Source organism: Trichoplusia ni, chromosome 25, assembly GCF_003590095.1.
Source record: "Trichoplusia ni isolate ovarian cell line Hi5 chromosome 25, tn1, whole genome shotgun sequence".
Lineage (NCBI taxonomy): Eukaryota > Metazoa > Arthropoda > Insecta > Lepidoptera > Noctuidae > Trichoplusia > Trichoplusia ni.
Window position 1 is genome coordinate 3,500,893 of NC_039502.1, and position 25,510 is coordinate 3,526,402.

The window sequence follows — 25,510 nt, forward strand, 5'->3', positions numbered from 1 at the left end:
GATCATCGAAACGACTACTCAACTAGCTCGTTTTATCAGCGCTCTTTGATTAATATGGATTTGGTATTTTTTGTATTATTACATTTGGTTCTCACATTTAACCCTTGTTTTAATAAAAAATAAAAAGAACATTAGTAGTACATAATTACGTCATTCATGTCGTGTTCATGTCATTTAAGTGATAGAAACTGGCATAATACACCTATTTAATTACAGCAATACAGTACTTTCGTAAGTACATATTAGCAACTTAATACCTAGTGTAGATTAGCTAATTAGTACCTATTTATAACTCATATAGTTTACCAAGGATGATTTTATTAAGGGCATGTCACGTAAAGTTCTCCATGAGCACTAAACTATTATTATACTTAGTACATGACAAAAACAAGAGATATGAGTACACAGTAATCTGCAACCGTGTTCTGTTAAGATATATTAGGTACCTTTGTATCTACCTATTCTGTTTACATCTTGTACAAACATTTATTAGTGATGACCAATACATCGATAGGACGAGTCGTTACAAGGTCAAGCATTACCGTGGAAACTACATGGTACACAAAATGCTGGTAATACACCCTTTAGGCCTCAGTCTGTGGTCAGCCTAGCGGTCAGTGGGTTACAGCGAAGGGGCGCTTACGATATGCACTACATAAATTGTCATCAATAGAAGCGATGACTACTTTCGTTTCTCTTTTACTACTGTTCTCGTCTTTTCGCATCGTTTTCGCTCAAACTACTCAGAATATTAATGTCTGTAAGTAAAAAAGTTTTAGTTGGAATCATAAGTTTTAACACTAGTAAGAACTATTGCACTAATACGTTCGAAGAGCTGTATTTTTGCGGCTTACCAACTTATGTTGAATGAGTCATCATAATCTAAACAAATTAAGTGCAGAAGCATTTTTCATCGTGTTACGAATGAGCTAAATACGCATAGGCAACGCATGGAAAGAAAATAGTATTTAAAAATAGTTGTGTTATTCATAAAAGCTTTACATTAATACATATCGCTATTGCAGTACTGGTCAACGAAGAGAGTAACGCTTTAGCTGAGAAGGCTTTCGAAGTAGCTAAAGAATATGTAAGACGCAACCCTAGTTTGGGACTTGCAGTGGATCCTGTTATAGTCGTGGGAAATAGAACGGATGCAAAAGAATTTTTGGAGAATGGTAAGCTTTCAAGTCATATTATACGATCAAATTTTTTGCACAATTTATGAAACGCAATAATGGGCAACATTTTAAAGCTGTAGTTCTTTCTTTCTGTTCTCGTTCTTTTTCAGTTTGCAGAAAGTACAATGATATGCTTTCGGCGAAAAAGACTCCTCATGTAGTTCTCGACTTTACTATGACAAATGTGGGTTCCGAAACAATAAAGTCGTTCTCAGCTGCTTTGGGCTTACCAACAATATCGGGATCTTTTGGACAAGTTGGGGATTTGAGACAATGGAGAGCACTGAATCCCAACCAAACAAGGTTTCTACTGCAAGTGATGCCCCCTGCTGATATCTTACCGGAAGCTATTAGAGCAGTTGTTACAAAGCAAGATATTACGAACGCTGCCATTATTTTTGATGAATTCTTCGGTGAGTTTAAACACAAATTTTAAATAAACGCTTTATGGTTTATCGTATCAATCAATAATGACATGTTGCGGACGTCGAGCGTGAAATTCAAGCTAAAATAGCGTTTCTGTCAAGACTTTCAATGTTTAGATACCGCCCGTAATATGTTAGCTGTTAATTAATTTGGTATTATAACTGAGTGGTTAAATAAAACACCTTGTATTTATTTTTACAGTCATGGATCACAAATACAAGTCGCTTCTACAAAATATACCAACGCGACACGTAATCACACCGGTGAAGAGTTTTGAGGCAAACGAAATTAAAACCCAACTCGAAAGTCTCCGTAATTTAGATATCGTTAACTTTTTTATTGTTGGAAGCTTAAGAACTATAAAGAATGTTCTAGATGCTGCCGACAAGAATCAGTATTTCGGCAGGAAAACGGCATGGTTCGCTTTATCTTTAGAAAAGGGAGACATAAGCTGCGGTTGTAAGAACGCTACCATCGTCCACATGCGACCAACGCCAGACGCGAACAGCAGAGATCGTTTGGGAAAGATCAAAACCACATACAGTATGAACGGCGAGCCAGAAATCACATCCGCCTTCTACTTCGACCTGTCTCTGCGAACGTTTTTAACGATTAAGTAATGACCTTTACTATTCTAGTTCTAGTGTACAAGTTTAGTATACCACGTGCAATGTGGTCGGTCTAAATTTATCCTGGCATATTCCATGAGTTCCCGCTTATACGTTTCCAGATCACTGCTGGACTCTGGCAAGTGGCCAAACGACATGAAATATATTACATGCGACGATTACGACGGCAAGAATACACCAAACAGGACCTTGGATCTTAAAACGGCTTTCCAAGAGGTGAGTTGATATATTTAGGCGGAATCAAATCCTTAGATAAATCACCCAAGTCGTTTACTACTGGTAACTAACTAGCACTGATCTTTTTGCAGATAAAAGAGACACCAACATATGCGCCATTTTTTATACCCCAAGATGATCCCATGAACGGAAGAAGCTATATGGAGTTCAGCACCGACTTGTTAGCGATCACGGTTAAAGACGGTGCATCCATAAGTAGCCACTCACTGGGTTCCTGGAAAGCTGGCCTCTCCTCGAACCTAACCTTGACTGACCCCAATAATATGAGCAATTACTCGGCGCAGTTAGTGTATAGAATCGTTACAGTGGAGGTAGGTAAATGAACTCCGCTATTGTTTAAAGTTCTCTTGGCAACTTGATAAAATTTTGTTAGTTTGCTTAATACCAAACTGTTCAAACAAGACGCTCATTTTAGTTTTTCGTTCGTCTGGAATTTTGATAAGAAACGCATATTTGTAACGGTTATGCATATACTTTTTTCTTTTTAGCAAAAACCATTTATTGTTAGGGACGACAAATCACCAAAAGGTTTTAAAGGATATTGCATCGACCTCATTGAGGAGATAAGACAAATTGTAAAATTCGATTATGAAATAACTTTAGCTCCTGACGGAAATTTCGGTACTATGGACGAAAATGGAAACTGGAACGGGATTATAAAGGAACTGGTCGATAAGAAAGCAGATATAGGACTGGCTTCGTTGTCCGTCATGGCCGAGAGAGAAAATGTCGTTGACTTCACCGTCCCGTACTACGATTTGGTGGGAATAACAATAATGATGAAACTGCCGAGAACCCCGACATCTCTTTTTAAATTCCTAACAGTTTTGGAGAATGACGTTTGGCTATCGATATTGGCTGCGTATTTTTTCACCAGGTAAACTATAATGACATCATTCCCTCACATTTTGCTCTGCAAAACCTGTTTTGTGCGAAGTAAACTGTGCTTTAAAATACTTTACAATTTCCGAATTCTTCGCAGATGACCTTATTTTTTATCCCTGTCAGTATTAGCAAGATTGAGAGAGACTGCGATTTTATGTTGGAAACCTGTATTTTCGTATATTATAGCGGTTATAAAGCGTTGCGGTGTAATCTGAAAACGGGCGTTCATCCGTGACATTTTGACGTTTATTACGATACATAACGCGATCGATGGGTCGGTGCCCACCTGCTTCCATTATTTCTTATCTGATTTTGTGGAACGAGGTCAAATGATGGACCTAACACCTAATGTACGCCGATGTTGCTATTTATTTATGAATATGTCCATTACATATGCCAAGGGAATCCTACGTTCTAGTTATAGTTTTTATTAGTCATGACAAGGTATTCTAGACGGTTCTTGTGAATGGATTTTAACACATTTATTCGTTGTGAAGTCTAGGTAGGTGTATAGTGACCATAACAGTTTGATGTCAGCAGTATTGAAAAGTTTAAATTGACTAAATCACAGCTTAAGAATCTATAATTAAAAAGACAAAGAACACCGATTTTTTAAAATAAATCTATCAAGATGCCACGGTCATAAAAAAAACACAAAATACTTTATTCAGTGAGGCGCAACATTCTTACTACGTTAAAAAATTGGTCACAGTTTTATTGAAAACGAGTAAAACAGAATGAGTTCACCTAGCAACAAGTTCCAAAAACCTAGCAGAGTCATAATAAACTTTATTGTTATAGCTTTATGACTTAAATTTGTTTAACACTGAATATTAGTCATGTGTGTCTATGGAACGCTGAAACATTTCGTATGTGTATAATGAGGGTTATTACTGTGAATTCAGAATGTAAATGTACAGCCGGCAGTGTTGACAAACATCTAAATAAATGCAGAACGCATGTCTTAGTGCTCCTACTTCTTTTACCTTAACTGATTTTGGGTTTTATTCAAAAATCGTAAGTAGTAGTCGGCAATCTTACATCAAACGTAAAAATTAAAAAGTTTTGTGGGTTTTCTACCACAGCTAACAAAAAGACTGTTGATGAGTTGTAATAGTGACGCTCCTTAGACAGATTACCAAAAAATATTAGAAACGTGTTCTTTCTTTGATCTCGTATCTAAACAAAAAAGAAGAATTAAATTAAATAAAATCTAGTGTGACGTCACTTACCAGTACGCTTTTCACTAGCAAGGGATGTTACTATCACCCACTTAGCACATTTCATTATCTAAAATGCTTTTAATCTTCCTTACCTTTTTAATGATGCGACATAATGAAACAAAAACGAAAATATTCAATATTTTTCGGAAATCTGTGTGTCTAAAGAGTTTTATAATTTAGTCAAATGCCCTTCCCTAGAGTCTTTATACAAAGTACGGTCTTACATCTCAATCGCATTTTATGCATCTATCTTTAGAATGTGAAAGAGAACTTCAATATTAGGCCAATTGACCTCAAACTTTTTGCTTTCGTTTCTGCCTAAAACCAACGCTGATAAGCGTTATATTTAATTTAGGATGTTCGCTATATTTACATAGTAGTCATATGTTTATTAAAACGAGGAAAAGTTTGACCTAAATAAATTCTATTTTTGTCCTCGCACATGATTCAATTTATGGACCAAACGGGACTGTGTTGAAATATTTATACGATCAATCTGATAGAAATATAATTTTATAGGTTGATTTAGTTTTGAGGAAACTTCACATAAATAATGAGCAATGGAAGTTTGTTTATGACAAGCATGTACACTGATTATTATATTCTTGTATCAGTACCAAAATTCACACATATCTGAATTGGCCACTCGACTCAACGGTCACGGTCACGTATCCGTCTTTTATCGCGTAAATAAAAAATCTTGTGGGACATCGCTCATCAGTTCAATAAATTTTGATCGTCAAGTGACGAAACTAGATCCCCGCTAGCTTGCGTTTCATCATTCAGGCTTACGGCACTACGGATAATCCACAGCGTATGAACCTTCCTGGATTTTGCCTTCAACATATTATTTAATCAACTCTCTAGATAATATAGATACTTACGAACACTATATAACATCAGTGTTTCATTATACCTTAATCGTATTGTTTCCAAAACATTTAACAGTGATACTTTAAATATAAAACAAAGGTATCCATCGAAAGAGAATTAAAGACGGTTGGATTTATAATTCATGTTTTATTTGAACGTATTACTCGATGACACTATCACTATCGGAGAGATGAATACTATCCATTGTTCATAAAGAATAGATAAGTTAACAAACGTATGCGTAACGACACACAATACATGTTTCCTTGGTTCTATAGTAAACAAATAAACATTACGATTAGTTTAAACTAGATCAATAAAAACATCGGTGTATGTTTCGTTTGTAAGATGTCTTGTGAAGTATTGGATGATGCTGGCAGCTTTTGCAGTTCGATTTTTTTTTATGCAACTTCATGATAATTTAATAGGATAATGATTAGATTTGAAGATTAATACACAATTTATAGTTAATTCATAGAATATAGCATAGCATATAGACACACAGCATATATAATATTTCTATCATGATTGTTTCATTTGCACCTCATAAGTAAGGCTTTACTGAATAAAAAAATATGAATTCATAACCCCTTTTAACATTAAGTTTTTCAACCTTATTAATTGTTCTAGCTTTCTTATGTGGGTATTCGATAAATGGAGTCCATACAGCTATCAGAACAACAGAGACAAGTATAAAGATGACGAGGAGAAACGAGAGTTTACTCTCAAGGAGTGTCTCTGGTTTTGTATGACGTCACTGACCCCCCAAGGAGGTGGAGAGGCACCGAAGAATCTGTCTGGACGACTGTTAGCCGCTACGTGGTGGCTTTTTGGGTGAGACGTGCCTATATATATTTATTTAAGGAACAACTAGACTTAGATCTTATATGATTAGGAAGGGACCTACTGAATATTTCCCAATTACATCAACGAGAAGATAAATAGGGATAGAGAGCAATTTTTTTTTACTTTAAGCCCTTCCACTTTGCTTTTGCCACTAGGCACTGGCCATAAAAATCATATTACTCTATATCATCATATTACATATGATCTATCTCTTCCTTTTCACTGTAATACCACTTAATTGGTATTCCAGACCCAAAAAAAGATATAAAATGCACGGATGCATGACCTCTTAACACCAAACCTTTACAGATATTTAAAAGCAAATTGAAACAACGCTCTCAATATACCAATGTTTACAGTTTCATCATAATAGCATCGTACACGGCGAACTTGGCGGCTTTCCTGACGGTCTCCCGATTGGACACGCCTATAGAGTCGCTGGACGACCTGTCCAAACAGTACAAGATACAGTATGCACCGCTGAATGGCTCCTCAGCCATGACCTACTTCCAGAGGATGGCTAATATCGAGGAGAAGTTTTACGAGTGAGTATTTACTGCTCATTTTTGCACTTCCTTTCCAGATAGTAGATAGTATTTACACTTATAATATTCACCCTATTTATTTGTACCTTAAAATCGACCACCCTTTCGTTGAGAAAACTAGAACTCTCAAGTTTTGTCATGCGATTTTTTACTATCTCTAGGTTATCCCCAAGTTACACATAGATTCCAGATGATCCTTTATTTTTTGTGTTTACCTCTCTCACTCCCAAGCTAATTGAATTGAATATTTTAACTTTTAACTACTACGGTACGGAACGGTAGTCAAACTCTACCGTTCAAATACAAGAAGCTGTTGGTCTGAAAACATTTTCAAAAAAGTTTGCAAGCATAGACACGAATATTTTAGTACAAAGTGATGATGTTCAGTATTCGGCTCCGCGATAAGTGGAAACGGGCCAGTAGCACGCAGTAGGCTTATAATAAGTATAGACTTGGCTCACTCACTTGTGACCTGATCTCATTTCGGTTACAATATGTTTGAATGAGAGTACTACAATCTAGATTAACTAATTACATTTGGAACATTAAACAACGAAAATTAAAGAGGTTTTATACTTATTTATTTAATAAAAAGAAGATTTCTCATGATTAAGGACTCCGGTTGGGTCCGAAACTATTCGGGCTGTCCCGATAGATGCGCGTGAGTAAACCGTTATTAAATAATACTACTGAATCTGCCTTACAAAAGTGTTTATACATTACAATAAGATTTCATACATTCAGGTATTCTTTTTTGGAACTTTATTTTCTGGTGTCCTACTTCTGATTGAAGAACAAATATTAGTTTTAGTCCTCACGTGACAACAGCGTATAACCTAGTGCCCGAATTTTGTTGTAGGCAACCTTATGTGCGAAGAATGAGGGTACTAGAATATAGAATGAGTCATGCTGAAACACTACGTAACAGGTCTTTATCTAGTTTTATTTTAGGTATAGTGTGTGTTGGATTATTAAGTGATGTGGGTGTCGATGGGAAATGAAACTGTTTTACCGACACTCAATTGCTCGTATTATGTAGGAATCTTAGCATTTACAATGCTATTGATATAACAGGACAAACAGGATATATCATGGACAAATGTTAATGAAGATGACCCAGCCTATGCTACGATTGACTCACAGATGCTTTGAAGATTTCTCAATATATAAAACATTTTTTTATTTCATAATAGAAAAGATAATATTAAAAATAATTTAGGTTGGAAACGAGAACAAAACATGCTTTTTTCTCTTTGCAACAGAGATGTGATTTCCATTTTACGCCGAGATGTATTTAGGTATGTAACTTAGATAAATCTATACCTAAATATTATCGAGGTATGTACATAAAATCAGGCACGTAATAAACCGTTCTGATTTCATATACACAGTTTATCTAGCTAAACATACATTAGGTATAAAAGCTTCCTCAACAAAGTAATGATCCTTGAATTCGTTAAGCTACAGGCACCTACGTCTGTTATCAGTCGTTATCGGTCAAACTACACTGGTGCACTTTCGCTATGTGAACTTTGTGATAAGATAGTTATTTTTTATCAATGTTATTTGGTACCGAAGCCGTGGCCAAATATTTTGCGTGTCATTCAACTTAGGATGCAGAGAGTAAAATTGGAAGGTATTTAATTTGTCCACCTTTTAATGTACAGCGTTGTGGGTGTGAAAGAGAGAGATGCTGCTCTACGTGGTGTAGAGAGCTCTTTCTTTATCATATGCAACAGTCTGCATTTAGGAGTTGGCAGTAAAAGCAGCAGATTAATACACTGACTAATCGTATATTTTTCTAATTGAAAAAAAATTTTGTTAAAGGCTAAATACGGTAAATACAGAGTTTGCACTATATGTAAATGTATTATCACTTACATAATATACATGTTATATGTATATTATAATGTAGTACAACTTATAAAGAGAATTTAATGTTCTCGACTGTACTTTTCCCATTTCCGTTGGTGATAATAGAAAAATCTTTCAATTTTGAGTTATTTCCACCATGAATTTTACTTGGTCAAAGTGAAATAAAGTATAAGCATTCAATATATTTTCATGAGAAATTATCTCATAGCCTATAGAGAAACGCCAAAACAAGTCGCATTGGTCAAGGCCTCTGATGACGTCAGTTTCAATACTTCTAGTGTTTAATATTCTGTGAGAACAATGATTATGACGTAGAATAGACCAGACTTCGATTCTTTAGAAAATGACAATTTCAGAAATCAAATCTATGTGCTATTATAATTACCTAATAACAGTTTCGTGAAACTAATTCATTACGAACAGATTTCGTCTCCAGACCCCGACATTGCGTTTGCTCATGATTAAGGACTCCAGTTGGGTCTGAAACTAGTCGGACGATCCCGATAAATACGCGTGCGTAAACTGTAAACCGTTTTAAAACTAAAATGAAATTTTCTATACGAATACGCTAGGTACTCATACGCTGATTTACACTAAAGTAGAAAACTACAGAATTAATCATGCTCTACATATTAGCATGTTTATATCAAAGTATGTACTTCTATTATTAGATATAGGCGTTTTTCGAAACTTGTAAATTCTAATGAATTTGATATGACATGATATCTATGACAAATCGATACATCCTTTTAACTGGCCGCCAGAATATTGAAACAGTCAAACAATTGGCCTTTGTTAACGTTTGTTTCTGTGACGGACGCTAATAACTATCGACTCTAATTTAAATCCTAAATATTTAAAGGTTAAAATTAACTGCAGGGCACTTAAACCATAAGTTATATTGCGTATGACGTAAGATACTGATTGCGATAGACCACAAGCAACGATATGGGGGTCTACTACCAACTCTCTGGATAAGACTGCTGCAGTCGTGGATGCGAGATGGCGCTACACGTTGTAGAGTGCTGTCTCTCTTCGACATCTACTTTCCTTGTCCAGGAGACGGTAGTAGGCCCCCAGGTCTACGTTATCGCTAGCGTACGTCGACGGTGACCCATTTCCCGTATACTTATAGACTTATATTCGTAACACATGCTTGTATGTGATAGTGAGTTCCTATTACTTTATTGAGTAAGTAATGAGGTGGCAGGTAAAGGAAATAGGTCAGTTTGTTGAGGTGCGGTAACTTGTTATGATATTAATTGCTGGCGTTATGTCTAATTGACACGAGATTTAAGACGCAGACTCATTGTTTATAAGGACTTATTTCAAACTAAAAATTGCTGATATGAAAATGAATTCTTCTGTCTATAAAACTGAAATGAGGCATTAAAATAACTAATTTCTATTTAAATTTCCTTCTAAAATATAAAAGTTTGAAGTAACACATTAGCTAACCAAATTACATGCATATTCTAAAAAGATGGCCCTTGATTTAAAAAAAGAACCGCGAGTAGACAGGTACTATTGTATACAAACCATTTTTTTTAAATCCTGCGGTCAATACTAGTCATTATAATAATAATTTGGTTAACTCATTACCGATGTTACTAATTCTTGGGTTAACGACTCACAAACAAGACGCCACCGAGACATACAATGGCCATCAATGGACGCTGCGGTGACTGACCTTGAGACACCCGAAGCGAGGCAAGACTCAAAAAAAACCCCAAGGCAATATTGTTTACAATTCTGCATCCAAAGTTTTGCTCATATGGCAGAGAAAACAAGCGTAAAACCATTAAACGAGAATAAATACAGCCACTTGAGTGTGATGACTGCATCTTTTATGTATAATTCTGCTGTGGTGATGAAAATTAACATGAAAACCACAAGATTTATTTAATGATCCACAACGACTCATCGTCACGAAAACTCTTTGGAAATAATTGAAATACTCATTGTGTTTTCTTTTTTTGAAGCGCAGATAATTAACATACTGCCAATCTTTACTTCCACGTCTTTGTGACGTGTACAACCTCTTTGGTACTAATTTGAAACTAAATGGCAGTCTTTAAAATATATTAATTGCATGCCGTATGCAAATTAAACAATGGAAACCATACTGTTGTGAAGTCGTTAGTCCTTCGAGTTATATTCAGCAGGTTGTTTAATAATTTCAGCATTGTAATTCAAATTACCCATGTAACGTTACTGGGTTCTAATTTGCCACAGTGCACGGAAATAATCTGTAGCGCTGCCGCGAAATATTTTGAAAATTTCGCTTTAAAAGCGATGTAATTGTAGTGTAATGCTTTCCAGAATTGTTATCGTAAATGTATTTTAATTAAAACTTTCAGAATATGGAAGGAAATGAGTTTGAACGACAGTTTGAGCGAAGTAGAGCGCGCGAAACTGGCTGTTTGGGATTATCCGGTTAGCGACAAATACAGTAAGATGTGGCAGGCAATGGAAGAGGCCGTTCTGCCGAATACCATAGACGAGGCTATACAAAGAGTGAGGGATTCAAAGAGTTCCAGTGAAGGTTTCGCTTGGCTCGGCGACGCGACTGATGTGAAGTACCACGTGATGACCAGCTGTGACCTGCAGTCAGTCGGAGACGAGTTCTCGAGGAAGCCGTATGCTATAGCCGTGCAGCAGGGATCCCCGCTCAAAGACCAGTTTAATAACGCGTAAGTTTTATTTTTGTATGCTACATACTTATACCATACATTACTTATATCAATGGATGTAGAATACGCATTAAGTTTTCTCGTGCATATGTAACGCGATTTAATACTCGCTTACAATATTAGTTCTTCATGTTTGCTTAAATCTATTGTCACCATAACACATTTTCCTTAATTATTTCGTCCACTTTTTCTTACAAAACAATGTGCAATACTCATGTTAAACACAATTATTTGTATTTCTACGGAAACGTGTACATTGAACTTTAATACAACTAAGCAAACAGACTTCTGTATCTTTATAGCACATAATATCTGAATTCGTTTACATAGCCTAAACACGTAAAATATAATTATCTTCGTTCAACGACCTCTTTATTTAACGTCTTCCCGCCAACTTTTATTTGCGTCTAAATGTATTGTATAATTTATACGAATTTTCAAACATTCTCACTCCTACCTACGCTGGTTTAAAACTAGACGAAAATAAAGTCTAAAACTACACAATAAATAATATTCCATCTATCCAGCTTATTTTTTTGAAAGATTCCAGTGTAAATATGTATCGCATAGATTAGGTATAGATCTTCTGAAATAAAACCATGGAATAACCGAGTTGTATAAAGTTTGCATATAAAAATAAAAAAAATGTTTGTCTGTAGTTTGTATGACGCAAAACGTACCGAACGGACGTCTATATCAATGTAATCAGAACAAAAGCATAAATGAGCGTTTTGAATACCTAACTATTCAGTCAAAATGTTTTCCGCATTTCATGTATTTTAGAAACTTCCAAATTGAACTTTTTGTTTGTTAATTTAGATAATAGTTATCTTCAAGCCTAGCGTTCTTCTCTTTTGCCAACCGTAATTTTGGGACCAAATTGTCTGATTACAGACCAAGAATATTCTTATTTCCGGTAATTCCCACAAATTTAAAAACTGAGTTCGATAGCCGTAACTCATATTCGATAACTACCAATCCTACTGTTTATTTTCTTAAGAATTCGTACAAAACAGTGTGGTTTATCCATATAATCCATATTAGCTGCTAGTTCAGTCTAAGCTTGGTATAATCGGGTAATGTCTTATGCAAATGGGCCGGGCTAAGGTGACCGCGGTGACATTTTGCCGGCACTCCGTATAAATTTCTTATTGTGCTGTCTAAACACTAAAGGCGTCTGCCCACTACACCGTGCACCGTTCCATACCATGAACGTGTGAGGCAAAAATCTTCTCTGCATTAAAAAGTATGAGACCATGCCCATTCCGTTACCTACCAGGGCCCCAATTCTGCTATTTACAAGGACCGATGAATGAATGAAATTTGGCTTAAAATGACAATTTTCGTATTCTCTTAAGCATTTTTATACACAATAATTGTAAATTCATAATAGGACGGTACACTCAAGGTAGATACAATAAATAAATAAATAAATGCGGACAACATCACATACATTGTTCTGAACCCAAAGTAAGTTGCTAAAGCACTTGTGTTATGGAATTCAGATACAACGAAGGTACCACAAACACCCAGACCCGAGACAATGTAGAAATGTGAATTTTTACATTGACCCGACCGGAGATCGAACCCGGGACCTCAGAGCTAGCGACACCTTGAAACCGGTGCGTACGCCACTCGACCACGGAGGTCGTCAATTAACTTCCAATTATTGTATCGGCAAAATGCTTAAGAGAATAGGAATAACTTCAAATATCCACTTGCCATTAATTCTTGGGCCACTGTAAAATAGAAGGACCGGGGCCCAGCACCGTCGCATTTTTTGCCTGACACGTTCATAGCACGGTCATGGTATGGTACCTACAGTGTAGTGGGTAGACTCCTTAAAGCGCGTTCTCAAAATCTACTGCGTGATCATGAAGTAAGAAGATGTGAAAGCGTGACAGAGCACTACGAGGCATATAGCGGCATCTCTTTTCCCCAACTTGAACAATTATCCTCTAAAATTCTGTCCTCTGTTATTCAGTCCTCATGTGTTCTATAAATGCTAGTGTCTAGTCGGTCTGAGTGTCATTGCTTTATTTGGATGAATTAAACATGAGTATAGAGGATTAGGCGGTCTATCAATACGATACAATATTCTAGTAATAGGTAACCCTGTCGGAACGGTAAACACGTGTACACTCACATACGTAATTAATAAGTATATCGTTGATTAAATTTTGTAAGAAGTGAAGTCTAGATTTTTTGACTTTGTTTAGTCTACTGACAATACTGAAGTCACATTTTCTATCATGATGATACAAGCCTAAATTCTGATTCATTTTTGTCAATTTTTGACATTACTTATAAGATAAGAATTCTTTAAACTTTGACTCCGCAAATTAAATGTTTATAATTAAACACTCAATTTTATCTATACAAACAATTTGCAAATAACAAATAGGAATTCTCGTGAATTAAACGTCATAAATACCGAATTACCGACCATCCGCAATAAATGGTCATTTTATCAATTCATAATAATATTTAGTTAGGCAAAGGTTAAAAAAAAAGACAGTTTACCAAACAATTTTATCGTAATTTCAATAAACGTTTATTTGCTGCGTTTTAAATTCTGTTTGAGGATAATACAGGGAATCCATTTAGGCTTTGTATTCTTAAAACAAGTCGATATTAGTATAGCATTTAGTATAAAGTGTATTTAATTTTATGTCCTTCGTACGAGAGGCAACTTAAATGTCTGAAAGCCGACCATTTTGAAACAACTTCAATTTCGGCTGGTATTTTTTATACGTATGCATATCGATTTCTCTTAAATCCCTTGTCTGATTTACGTGATGTTTTATACTACCTATACACAAACTCAGACATATTACTTTTAGAAAGATACGATCCAAGTAAATAGTCAATCAAGTTGAAAATCATTTGCGCTATAAAACAACAGGGTTAACTTTACAAAACGAAAATATATTCTATGAGCTAATAATGACCATAATAAAATAAAACAGTAATAGATTGACTGTTACTGTTTTATTTACACTTTTTGGCCGAACATGCGAATCAAATATCAAGACATGTCGACTCAATTACAAAGAACCTTAGTACATAACAGTTCTTGATATTTCCTTCGCTTTCTCAGAACTCTATTCTAGTATATAATGAGGGTTATTACGTGCATAACGAAACAATGCATCAGGCATGCCCTTTGGAAATAACAGACATAATTCTATTTACATTTCAAGTTCGATCGCTATACTTGATGTTGGACCATTAATAATATATTCGCAAAGCTCTTTCCAATCGTTTAATAACGGCAATGTTTATAGTCTATAGGTGCTATAAAATATTCAAACAAGATTAAGTGTCAGGGAAAACGAGAAAATTGTACCGAAGTGTGAATGCATTTCAAGTCTGTTTCCTTAGCTCGTTCCCTTGGCCTTAAATATGATAAATAATGAGTAAAACCTACTTGTGGTAATACAGTTGAATAATTAAAGATGAGGTTTTTAAAGTTCATTACTTCTTACATAAATTAGGTGTCTTATTTTTATTCCATCTATGAATGTGCTAAGGTTTAAAGAGGATTTTTAGTTGACCTAACATTTAATTAATTGATTGACTATACTCATAACTCATCTCAAGGTAACACATCAATATATTGAATACGTACTAGAAAACAAAAATGTAATTCACGAATAACTATTTGGGATGCGTGAATAATTTACGCAAGAAGTCGTAATCTATGAAGCTACAAAACATAATCCTTTAGATAATAAACTAACAAATTACTATAAGCCTATAATAAAACACTATTGTATACCTGACATACCTGTTCCAGTATCCTACAACTGCTAAACAAACGCAAATTGGAAAAGCTCAAGGAAATCTGGTGGAACAACAATCCTGAGGCAAAGAAATGTGAGAAACAGGATGACCAGTCTGATGGGATCTCTATACAGAATATAGGGGGCGTCTTCATCGTGATATTCATGGGGATAGGCCTGGCTTGTATAACTCTTGGCGTCGAGTACTGGTGGTATAAGTGGAGGAAGAGGCCTGCTGTTGGGGATGTTACACAGGTAAGTTCTCACTAAGTTTACTTATAATGTAGAGCTCCAAGAATGTCGTATGTTTTTGGAGAAATAAAATGATTGTTTTTTGCATTTCTTTTTGTGTCTGACGGTCTACCATTATAGTGATATTATTGGTTGTGGAAGTGTGACAGCGCCTTACACAATGTAGAGCGGTATCTCTTTTCTACAGCCGCAATAATATTATTTTAAGACGTGGCGGTAGGGCCCTTGTTTTCTATGCTATTTTAATTATTATTTTTTGTATTTACAATCCACTTAAAAGTATATATGTATCTAGAATATCTTCAAGTATGTCTTCATTATGTATGGTTATATTCGTATATCCATAGGAATGGGAATAGGACAATTTATGATAATTTAAAAGTAAAGTAAAATATAATACTTACCATTTTCAAAAATCATCTAGCGTCCTCATAGCAATAGAAAGGTAGGCCAAGACGCCGACCATTCTGCCCACGATCACTCACTAAAGCTTTGCACATTTTCAACATTATATAGGCACAGATATCCACTATTCTGCCGAGGTTCCTTTACGTGAAAGATTGAAGCTTGCACTTATAACAATAAGACGCTGTATAAGAAACTTACACTTTATTTAAATACTTAGCACTAAAACTGTACTTATTCACAAGATTCCAGTTTATTTTAATTAACAAACTATTTAGAAAAATGTTTGTGACGCAACTGTCATTTTTATTTTTTCAGGTGGAACCCGCCAAGTCAACCAGGAACAACGTTGACAAGCAAGAAGGATTTAATTTTAGAGCTAGAAATATAGGGCTTACCCTCAAATCTAAGTTTTAATGTTTTAGTGCAAACTTTACGCTTTAAATCTCTTTCTTTTGAAAGGTATCTCTAGTATTTTCCATGTGTTCAGTGATCTCATTTTTATTAAGTGTTTTGTATGTAGGTCTGCCCCAATGTATGCAAGTGTGTCTGCAATAAATAATATAATCAAATTATTTCGTTTTAGTGAACTTAAAACTGTTTCACAGCAGTAGAAAATAGTTTTTGCGCTAAAAAGTGGCTTATAACAGCATCCATAATCATAAATTAAAGTACTAATCAATGAATACGTGATCATAAGACAAGCTAAGAACTCATGTAAACTTGTAAAGTCTAGAAACTTCGAACAATACTCCTACGTTAACTTTCTAAAACGCGTCAACAGATGGCGTTGACCGTCACATACGACGAATATTTTTTTTGTTTTAGATGATTGTAGATATTACAACGAGACGTACTATTCTTATATTAGTACTATTGAGTGCTTAATAATTATAAATATGTATATAATCAAAACAAGGTAATATTTTAAAGTAGTTTATTACAATAACTTAGTGTTCTACGTTACAAAAGTACGATCAACATAATCTAATACAATGTACAATGGACGTGGGAGTGTGAACCAGTTGATTGTGACTATGATGACGCACGCACGCACTAATTGTCATGTTTTAAATAATTGTCATATCATATAAATCAGTATTTATTAATGAGATATTTTTTATTGTATATCATCTCGCAAGTATAGGGAAAACGAAAACAGTTATAGTTTAATAAGATACTCATATTCGAATCAAATAATCGATAAAAAATTACTTGTGTTGCAACTAGGCAGTTTAGCTGACGGATACTTCATTAAACTTGGCGTTTATTATAACACTCGTCTCTTCATTCAGCATTCATTTCTTAAGTTGCCTTCAAAATTGGTATGTCAATCAAACAGCATACCTAAATAAATGGGCCATGGAAATGCAATCAGCTTCAACTAAAAACGCATGAGTAACAAACATATTAACTGATATTTTTAATCATCTCAACCAAGATTTCTTCATTATAAGACGACCTTTATTTAAGTCAAAAGAATCATACATTTTAGTAGACCTTAGAACGTCATAGTAGGAATTAAGTGTTTTTTTTAAACAAATATAAGGGGTCGCCTTATATTTCACCTTACCATCATAATCATCACCTTATAATCATAATAATTGAGTATTGTCAGCAACTGGTTCACACGCCATCCCTAAACCTGCTAGTTGAGTATTATGAGGGCAATATCTAACATAACTTTGATGAACTCAACTACAGTATCATATAGTCACTAATAAGGCAAGATATCGTCCTAGTTTAGCTCCAAACCACGATCTGCCAAACTGATTACTTCGATATAATCTTTGTGACTTACTTTCCTAGCCATCTCGCTTCCTTAACTTATATGTACAAAGAATAGCCATTATAAATATTAAATATTAATTTGGTAATCTACAGCTCGATAGTCTTGCCGTGTTTGTTCAGGTTCTTCATGTTCTTGTTGCAGAGCTCCAGTTCTAGCCTGAGGCCGTCGACTTCCGCTTCTAAAGTACGAGATCTCTTGAACATTTGGACGTAGTTGAGTTGTAACTGTTTCTGGTATCGGAGGACCTTGTCCTTCTCTTCGGACCACTTCCTCCTCTCGCTGTTGAACTGCGTGTCCTTGGCTTGCAGCTCGCCCTTGAGCCTGTCCAGCATGGCGGCGGCGGGACAGGGCTCGCCGCAGGAGTCCGGGAGCTCTCCGTTGAGCCGCTGGACCTCGGCGTCCTCCAGGGCGCTGTCGCTGGAGTTCCAGTGGTACTCGTTAGTTTTGCAGACGTCGTAGATGCCTCGCATGGTTCTCCCACACTCGATGCCCTCGTAGCCGCTTAGAGAGATGTCCGACAGTTCTTGTCTGAGTTCCTTTAATTCGGTTTTTAGTCTTTCGATTTCATTTTTGCTGGAGTCTTTAGTTTTAGTGAGATCTGAGACGCTTTCCCTGAGGTCGTTAGTGAGTCGATCGACTTCGTTTTGCAGTCGATTGATGGATTTTTCTTTTTCGTCCGTTTCTGTCCGGAGCCTCATGATTTCTTTTTCCTTCTTGTCGAGAGCCTCTCGCAGTTGGCGACAGTCAGCCTTCAGCGTAAGATACTCGTGTCCCTTCGCGGTTTGTTCATTCTGAAAATTACAACGTTACAGTTAATAAAGGAAAACTTAAAGTACTCTTATGTTGCACAATATATAAAAAAAAACGACTCCCGCGAGTCGTTTTCGAATCCTGGTGTAGCGATAAGCGGGTTTAACAAACCAATTCAAGTCATATGCACAAAGACAACCAGACTCTGGACAAGCATCCGTGGATTATACAAATACTTGTCCTACGCGAGAATTTAACTCGCGACATGTCGCGCTTAGTGGGTTTGACGTGGTGACCTCAACCACTAAGCTATCCGTGCAGTCAAAAATAATTGCCTACTGAAGACTGACTTGAACTTTTTGAATGTCACTAGAAAAATTAATACATAGAAATTACTTTTTCTTGTACTTTTGGTCCAGCGGATTCTTATGAGTAAGTGTGTTATTAATGTTTCTTTACTTTATTGTTTGTTCTACGTTCAGTTTTGAGACATATTCCAGGCTGTTAATGAAGCAGCTGTAGATCGTCGTACCTGTGCATCCTTAAGCTGTGTCTTGAGCAGCGCGATCTCGCCGGCGCGCTGGCACAGACTCCACTCGGTGTCCTCGAGGCGCTGGCGCAGCAGCGCGCGGTCGCGGCGCAGGCGCGCCAGCTCGGCGTCGCGCTCGGGCGGCGCGCGCGCCAGCCCCGCCAGCATGGCGCCGCGCGCCGCGCGCACGCGGGCCTCGTAGCTGCGGACACTCGAGCTGCTGCTGGAATGTGGACCGAACCGGATTAGATATGAAGTCCATTTTAAAGTTATCATAAAGGACTTTTTTGATTAGGTGGGGGACCTTTTTTGAAGTGTCTATGAAGATTCTGACCAAAAAATGTAACTTCCTCGGAGGAGGAAATGATAAGTGTCTGACTCTTACTGAACGGTGCATGGATATGCGTTGCAATTAATTACGCACGGACTGAGACACCTTTGGCATAACCTGGCATTTATTAAAGTTACCTAACAATTATTTTTTTAATGGATGCTTAGGATGTGGTACAGAACGCTTAAAACAGTGTGTAAGGTTATTATCCTTGGGAATACTTTTACTTCTTGAAAAAAGGTTTCATAGATTTAGCTTCATAACAAATGGAATGTTACAATGTTCAAGAATTTCAAAACAAAGTTTTGGAATTCTAAGATAGCAAATAACATCGTCTGTAAGATAATTTAATGTTAGTTTGATTGCTCTTATGCTCTATACTTCTTATTTTATGACCTCTTAAAATTATAAAAACACTTAACTTATTAGTATACAATGGTTTTTATTTTCTTTGATCCTAGACACCAATAATGTCTTTAACACCAGTAGTCATAAAATAGAAAAGCTTTTAACCCTGCTAACTTGTGACCGTGACCAAAAACCATAAATATACTAGATACTATAAGGATAGAACCAATTATAAAGTTTACTATTGATGTAAAAAAACATTGGTTTCATCAATGTTTTCTACGGTTAATAAAATTAACACCAAACATTTTATTATAAAGTTACCAAACTTTGAACGATTCAGATCACTTTGTTTTGGAGTTCCCATAAAGCTCTTGAAATTTGATGGGAGCCTGAGCCGCAATTATTCGGTTGCCACAACGTCAATCATACGGGCCTTTGCATTCGATATGGTAGTTGATTCGAAATGTGTGCCTAACTGTACTTTATTAATCGAGTTTTCCTGGCCTATTTTTAGTTTTACTTATGTTGCTAAATTAAAAATTATTCGGTTGCTGACCTCCTCAACCCAGTTACCTGGGCAACACGATACCTCTTGGTTAGACTGGTTGTCAGACTTTCAAGCTTCTCACTACCTACAACGACTGTGAAAGTCACTGTGTAGGAGTAACAGCCGGGACCCACAATTTAACGTGCCTTCCGAAACACAGAGGAACTTGTTATGGCAAAGATGGTCACCCATCTACGGACACACACAATTATGTAAACTTACCTATAGTCGTGGTGATCTCTCTCCAGCTCAGCGACCCCGGAGTCGGCCGGGGACGGCGCCGGCGCCGGCTCCTTGTCGCCGCTCAACACAGAACTTGACTTTGTGCTGAAATGGAAACAGACAACAAATTACTATAGAAGCCCAAATAAACAAGGGGATATTATAGTCGTGGATCGACATAACTGGACTGGACATGGACTTAGTACTGGTAGTTTTAAAGTTTAAGCAGACACCAAAGATTGTATGATCATGGTTTGCGGAACCAAAAGCTTTCTTATACAATTTTTGCCTCAGAGTATGTAAGTTAGAGGAAGTAAGTATGCGAGTCGGGTAGTCCCGATAAATATGCGTAAGTTATCCGTTGCATCTTCTAAGTATGATATTAGTCCTTCACAAATAGGTGAAAAAGGAAGAAAATACATCTAGGGATATCTCAACAAGAGCAAATTGTAGAGTCGCTGACGATTTCTCACATGTCTTCTAGCTATTATGATATATGATACTAATGTACAATCGTTACGTTTAAGGAAAGTGAATTTTCTAAGCTAAGTAGGCAAAAACTCGTTAGTTTTAGCATTTCCTCACTTATGTAAATGAGGAAGTGTACAAGCTATACATTGTAGTTAAGGAACTTTCATATATTCCTCTTTTAAACGATACATCGTTTAAAGAAGGTCTTAAGTTTTAAATCGTCGTAAGTTAGTAAGGTATTTAATTAATTAAAAATATTTTGTTAAAAAGTAAGTTTGTTACTAAAAATACTGAAATTCGTATAATTTATCAAAAAAATTAATTAATCTGGTCTGGTTTAATTACTCTGGTCTTATTATTATATCACTGTTTTTTATGTATGAGGCACTTATTCCACTGACTTAAGATCAAATAAAGGCCATGAAATGACAAACCGAACGACAACCAAAAGCTCCCATATACACAGTATTTCACATGAATATTTACAGTATAGACATTTACATATATATTTATTCAGGTACTAAACATTACATATACCTAGGTGCTGTAAATTGCATTGACGGAGACATCAATTAGAATTTCTAATTTCAAACCTAGTTACATTCATCTCTGGTTTTACGTACCATCGTTAAATACAAAGCCAATAATTATAATTTTACGTGTTACTATAGATGTCACACGGAAACTTTACAACTAGCTTTTAACGTTTATGGGGTGAAGTAAAGACATCGAACAAGCGATGTAAAGTATCTATCGCCCATTGAGCTAGTATCAGGGAGCTCGCAAACGGTAAAGCCGTTTACAAGCTATTTTATAGTTTTGTTTACAACCTGTCGTAAGCTTGTTACCTGAATACCTAGTTCTGTAATCTGGTCTAGTGACCAAAGCTCTCAAGTATTATGTATTAAACATGAACTGAGGACCTACGAACGACTTTTAAAGTATTATTATAGCAGGTGTGGAAAAGGGACGCCTCTTTATACCTTGTAGTGCGCTTTCTCGCTCCTACAACTGCAATAGTATTAGTTTAAGATGTCGTGGTAGGTTGCCTGTGTACAGTACGTTCAAGATTTATTAGAGACCTCTCAGATAAGAACGGTACTTAACATTTGAGAACTTCTAGATCTTTCTCACGAGCCTCATCTATATATTCTGAAGGCTCGGAATAAATGACTGTCAATAAATCTCAGATCATGTCATATTTTTGAATAGGATCAAAGTTAATGCCGTTATCATTAGGATTACGTAACACTCTTACATGAATGAAAGCGTACGCTAACGAAGATCGATGTATTTTTTATATTTATTACCATTGTTGTGTTTTGATTGCCTTTTGTTATGTAACTGAATTTGAAGTTTTTGTTAACTGACGAAGTCATAACAGAAATGTAACCTTGAAGAAAGGAGAGAAGAAAATGGTGCAATCATTAAATGAAGATAGCTAAATGTTCTATGACGTCAAACGAGTTTAAAAAATATAAATAGTGGTCATTAAAACAATAAACGATATAACAAGAAAGTCGTAGAAGGTGGAATGTTTTATAAAAATTAATGTTTCTTTAAACTATTAAATTAATTCGAAACGAGAAATCATATCGTTTAGTTTTTTGCTGGCCTTTCTTTTTAGCTGTTAGTGTTTTGTTTTTAATCTACAGTGTAAGGAGAAAGGGGTTGAAACTAGTTTAGCAACAGAAATTTACAAAGTGATATGACGTCATTTTAAGTGCCAGTAATTATCTACACTTCGTTCACACCAGCGTTTATTGTGACTCTTCATATTGATGTTAAGCTTAACACATTCTGAGCTTAAAGACCGAGCAACGAATATGATTTTTTTTTAATTGGACACTGAGTAGGGAATAATGAGTGTATATTATTGCGACACACCACGACATAGTCTATACTTGGTTTTCACTTTAATTTTTTACTCAAAAAGGGGAGGTTCTTTATCATCAGCTCATATTGGTCCACTGCCTCATAGGTCTCCCCATATTGTGGGCCATCGAAATCTATCTTAGGCTGCTGAGGTTCTTAATTCGTTTATTATCTACTTAATCATCAAGTTCGGCTCAGTACCTAGTATTTTATTTCAAGAAGACTGCATGTTTTTGTTTTTAAAAAAATATTCTACATTATGCTATGGTATAGTTTAACCAGTACTTATCCAGTATGCTAACAGTACACCAAACAAGTGCATTAACGATGTTATATGAAAGGCCGGTCGCGGTCGGCGGCGCGTCTTGCATCACCGGCCGAGCGTTACTCTCTGCCTTATGAATCTATTGTGCCTATATTATGGTTGGAGTGCCAATGTCAAGAGATTTATGTGGAAGATGGGTCAGAGATGATTTTTCGAATAATTGTATGAATTTTAGACTTGTTTTGTCTTTGCACTTTCTCACAGGGAATGTTAGATTTTAAAATTTAAGATGGACAATTCTCAAAAAGTTGCTCTATTTTATCTCTACATAAGTAAATTGAGAAAATTAACGATTCAAAATCTTGGATTGTTTTTCCTTATGGTGCGGCCTTTTGACTTGTAGAGCAACATTTTTACTAACATATGTTATATAATAAAATGTATCCTTGTTTTTAATGTATGTTTACTTAACATAAGACAGAAAATGTCCTTTAGGTATGTTGTCTGTTCGACATTATAATAGACATTAGTATCAAACTATCAAACCTCTAGTTAGGTACGATCAGACGAGAGGCTTGAACAATGAACAACATTCGAAGTGCTCTTGTTTGAATTGATAATAAAACAGAAGGATATTGAATTACTCAGAAGGATATTAAAATGAATGACATTTCTGAACCGCGCAACTAGTATCATTGCACTTAACGTAACGAAAGTGACAAAAAAAAACTTTGTTTTTTTAATGCTCACAAAGCCATAATTTTAATGGCATAATAAACTGCAATTTAAAGTACCTTTGTAATAAATATTAAATAGCATTTAATAAATTGTCAATTAATTTCACTTTTTACAACAGGTTTTGTAACTTAAAATACAGATTTCTGCTCCAAATGCTAGTATTGTATGCGACAATTATGTGTAATTTTATGTTACTGGCGGACCTTTTAATGTAGGACGTTAGGCGTTACGGTCACCGAATATATTTGGTAAACAGAGAGCACTGAGCAGAAACTCCATATTTTGCACATAAAAAATAATTTATATTTAAGCAGAAAATGATAATTTTTTGTTACTCCTCCTTTTTACTGCTTCGGATTAATTTCAAGGCAGACAACCCTTTCATTGGGACTAACCGAGTTTAGACTCTGGGTGGTTTTCGCTGGTCCTGGTTTACGGAATACGCAATGCTTGGTCGCCATTCATATCTACCAACTTGTCTCATTTGAAAAATGTGAATCAAAGCATTGTTTTTATTGAAAAATAGCTGTTTGTATATCTAACACATTTATTTTATCCCTCCGCTACTTTCTTACATTCTTAGCTAATAAATGCAACTTAATCAACAGAGCTTGTTAAGTAATAGAACGACTTTTTTTCGCATACACTGTTAGGGACTTCACTGAAACTGTAATTCAAACAATTTATAATAGTACTTATTGATAAACATTATCAGTACTTTACCATTTAATACTAGCCATTTTCCTTCTTTAATTTCTTCAAGCGTTACATGAATAGATAGCGTAAATAATCGCTAATAACTATGTGCGTAAAGTTAAATTACTTTACTTATTGTTGGCGTTAGACTAGAAAGTGTATGAAAGCTATAGGCGCCTTGTAAACAGTTTACTGCGAGGAAAAGCGTATTGTGGTGTATTATTAAATTGCAGTAATTGTTGACAATGTTTTCACTGATAGAGTACTTTTTCCCATCTGTTCGCGTGGTTATCAGTCTCATCGGACACAATATAATGCTTTGTTGGAATACCAGTCTTTCAAATTGAGTTTTATACATATTTTGTAATGTGTGTGTGCACAATCGTCAACGATATTTTTATTTTTTATTAGATTGTTAGCGACCGCTTGTTATGGTCATGAAACACAGTGTTAAAACAATGAAAATAGGAAGTATTTCACAGTGCCACCGAACAACACACTACTCGATAAATATCTTGTTTAGCATGGGTTTTGTAGAGTTCAAATGGATCCAGGAATATCTCACCAAACATCCGTCAGGAAATGTTAAGTACCGGTTATTTTGATAGAGATATACAGTAATTAATCCTTTACAGGGAAGTGAGGCAGGATGTCTATATCCTCAAGAAACCTGAACAAGGAAATATCAAGAAAGTAGAAAACCAACGGACCTAATACGGATAACCTTCCTTATTGATACCACTTTGCGTGAACAAATCTACCGTACGGTAATAACAGCACATACAATTCAAAACTAGACCTTATGCTTACGACTTGAAACTATAAAATCAAGTGTTATCAGTAATGCGCGTTGTACTGTACGTACCCACTAGTGATCAACTCGTATATTTCGAAAATAAACCTTATTTCTTTGACACAAGAATCTGTAAATCATCATCAAAGTAGTATAAAAAAGTGATTGGTGGACTGTACCAACACATCCAATGTTAGTTTTGCGAAATATCACGCACATACAATTATGCTTTGGTAAATGGTAATGAGATGGATGGTAGCGGCGACGGAGCGTGGTTCCTGGGCTCATCTCCGGAGGC

The 25,510-nt window shown here is 35.7% G+C and overlaps 2 protein-coding genes across 6 annotated transcripts in view; one reads left to right on the plus strand and one right to left on the minus strand.

Moving 5' to 3' along the window:
- The first annotated feature begins 20 nt into the window (after window positions 1-20).
- Window positions 21-16,424, plus strand: LOC113505226 (ionotropic receptor 25a). The gene is made up of 12 exons (XM_026887839.1): window positions 21-760; window positions 1,026-1,175; window positions 1,289-1,591; window positions 1,806-2,220; window positions 2,335-2,449; window positions 2,542-2,781; window positions 2,959-3,347; window positions 6,082-6,285; window positions 6,657-6,842; window positions 11,078-11,410; window positions 15,210-15,450; window positions 16,171-16,424. Exons 1-12 carry the CDS (start codon window positions 679-681, stop codon window positions 16,267-16,269), a joined length of 2,757 nt encoding a protein of 918 aa, XP_026743640.1. The 5' UTR covers window positions 21-678; the 3' UTR covers window positions 16,270-16,424.
- Window positions 16,425-16,775: 351 nt separating this feature from the next.
- LOC113505227 (leucine zipper putative tumor suppressor 2 homolog) overlaps window positions 16,776-25,510 on the minus strand; it is a 90,805-nt gene continuing 82,070 nt past the window's right edge. For all 5 annotated transcript variants that reach the window (XM_026887840.1, XM_026887841.1, XM_026887842.1 and 2 more), the window contains 3 exons: window positions 20,375-20,479; window positions 18,927-19,146; window positions 16,776-18,435 (listed from right to left, as the gene is read on the minus strand). In XM_026887840.1, coding sequence (XP_026743641.1) covers window positions 17,731-18,435; window positions 18,927-19,146; window positions 20,375-20,479 — 1,030 coding nt within the window. In that variant the 3' untranslated portion in view covers window positions 16,776-17,730. The remainder of the gene's footprint in view (window positions 18,436-18,926; window positions 19,147-20,374; window positions 20,480-25,510) is intronic.

What these genes read in the sequence shown, in the direction of transcription:
- LOC113505226 (XM_026887839.1), top strand. Translation starts at nt 679, where the DNA reads ATGACTACTTTCGTTTCTCTTTTACTACTGTTCTCGTCTTTTCGCATC. An exon ending in ATCGAGGAGAAGTTTTACGA is followed by an intron (nt 6,843 to 11,077) that starts GTGAGTATTTAC and finishes TAAAACTTTCAG; the next exon opens with AATATGGAAGGAAATGAGTT. An exon ending in CTGTTGGGGATGTTACACAG is followed by an intron (nt 15,451 to 16,170) that starts GTAAGTTCTCAC and finishes TTATTTTTTCAG; the next exon opens with GTGGAACCCGCCAAGTCAAC.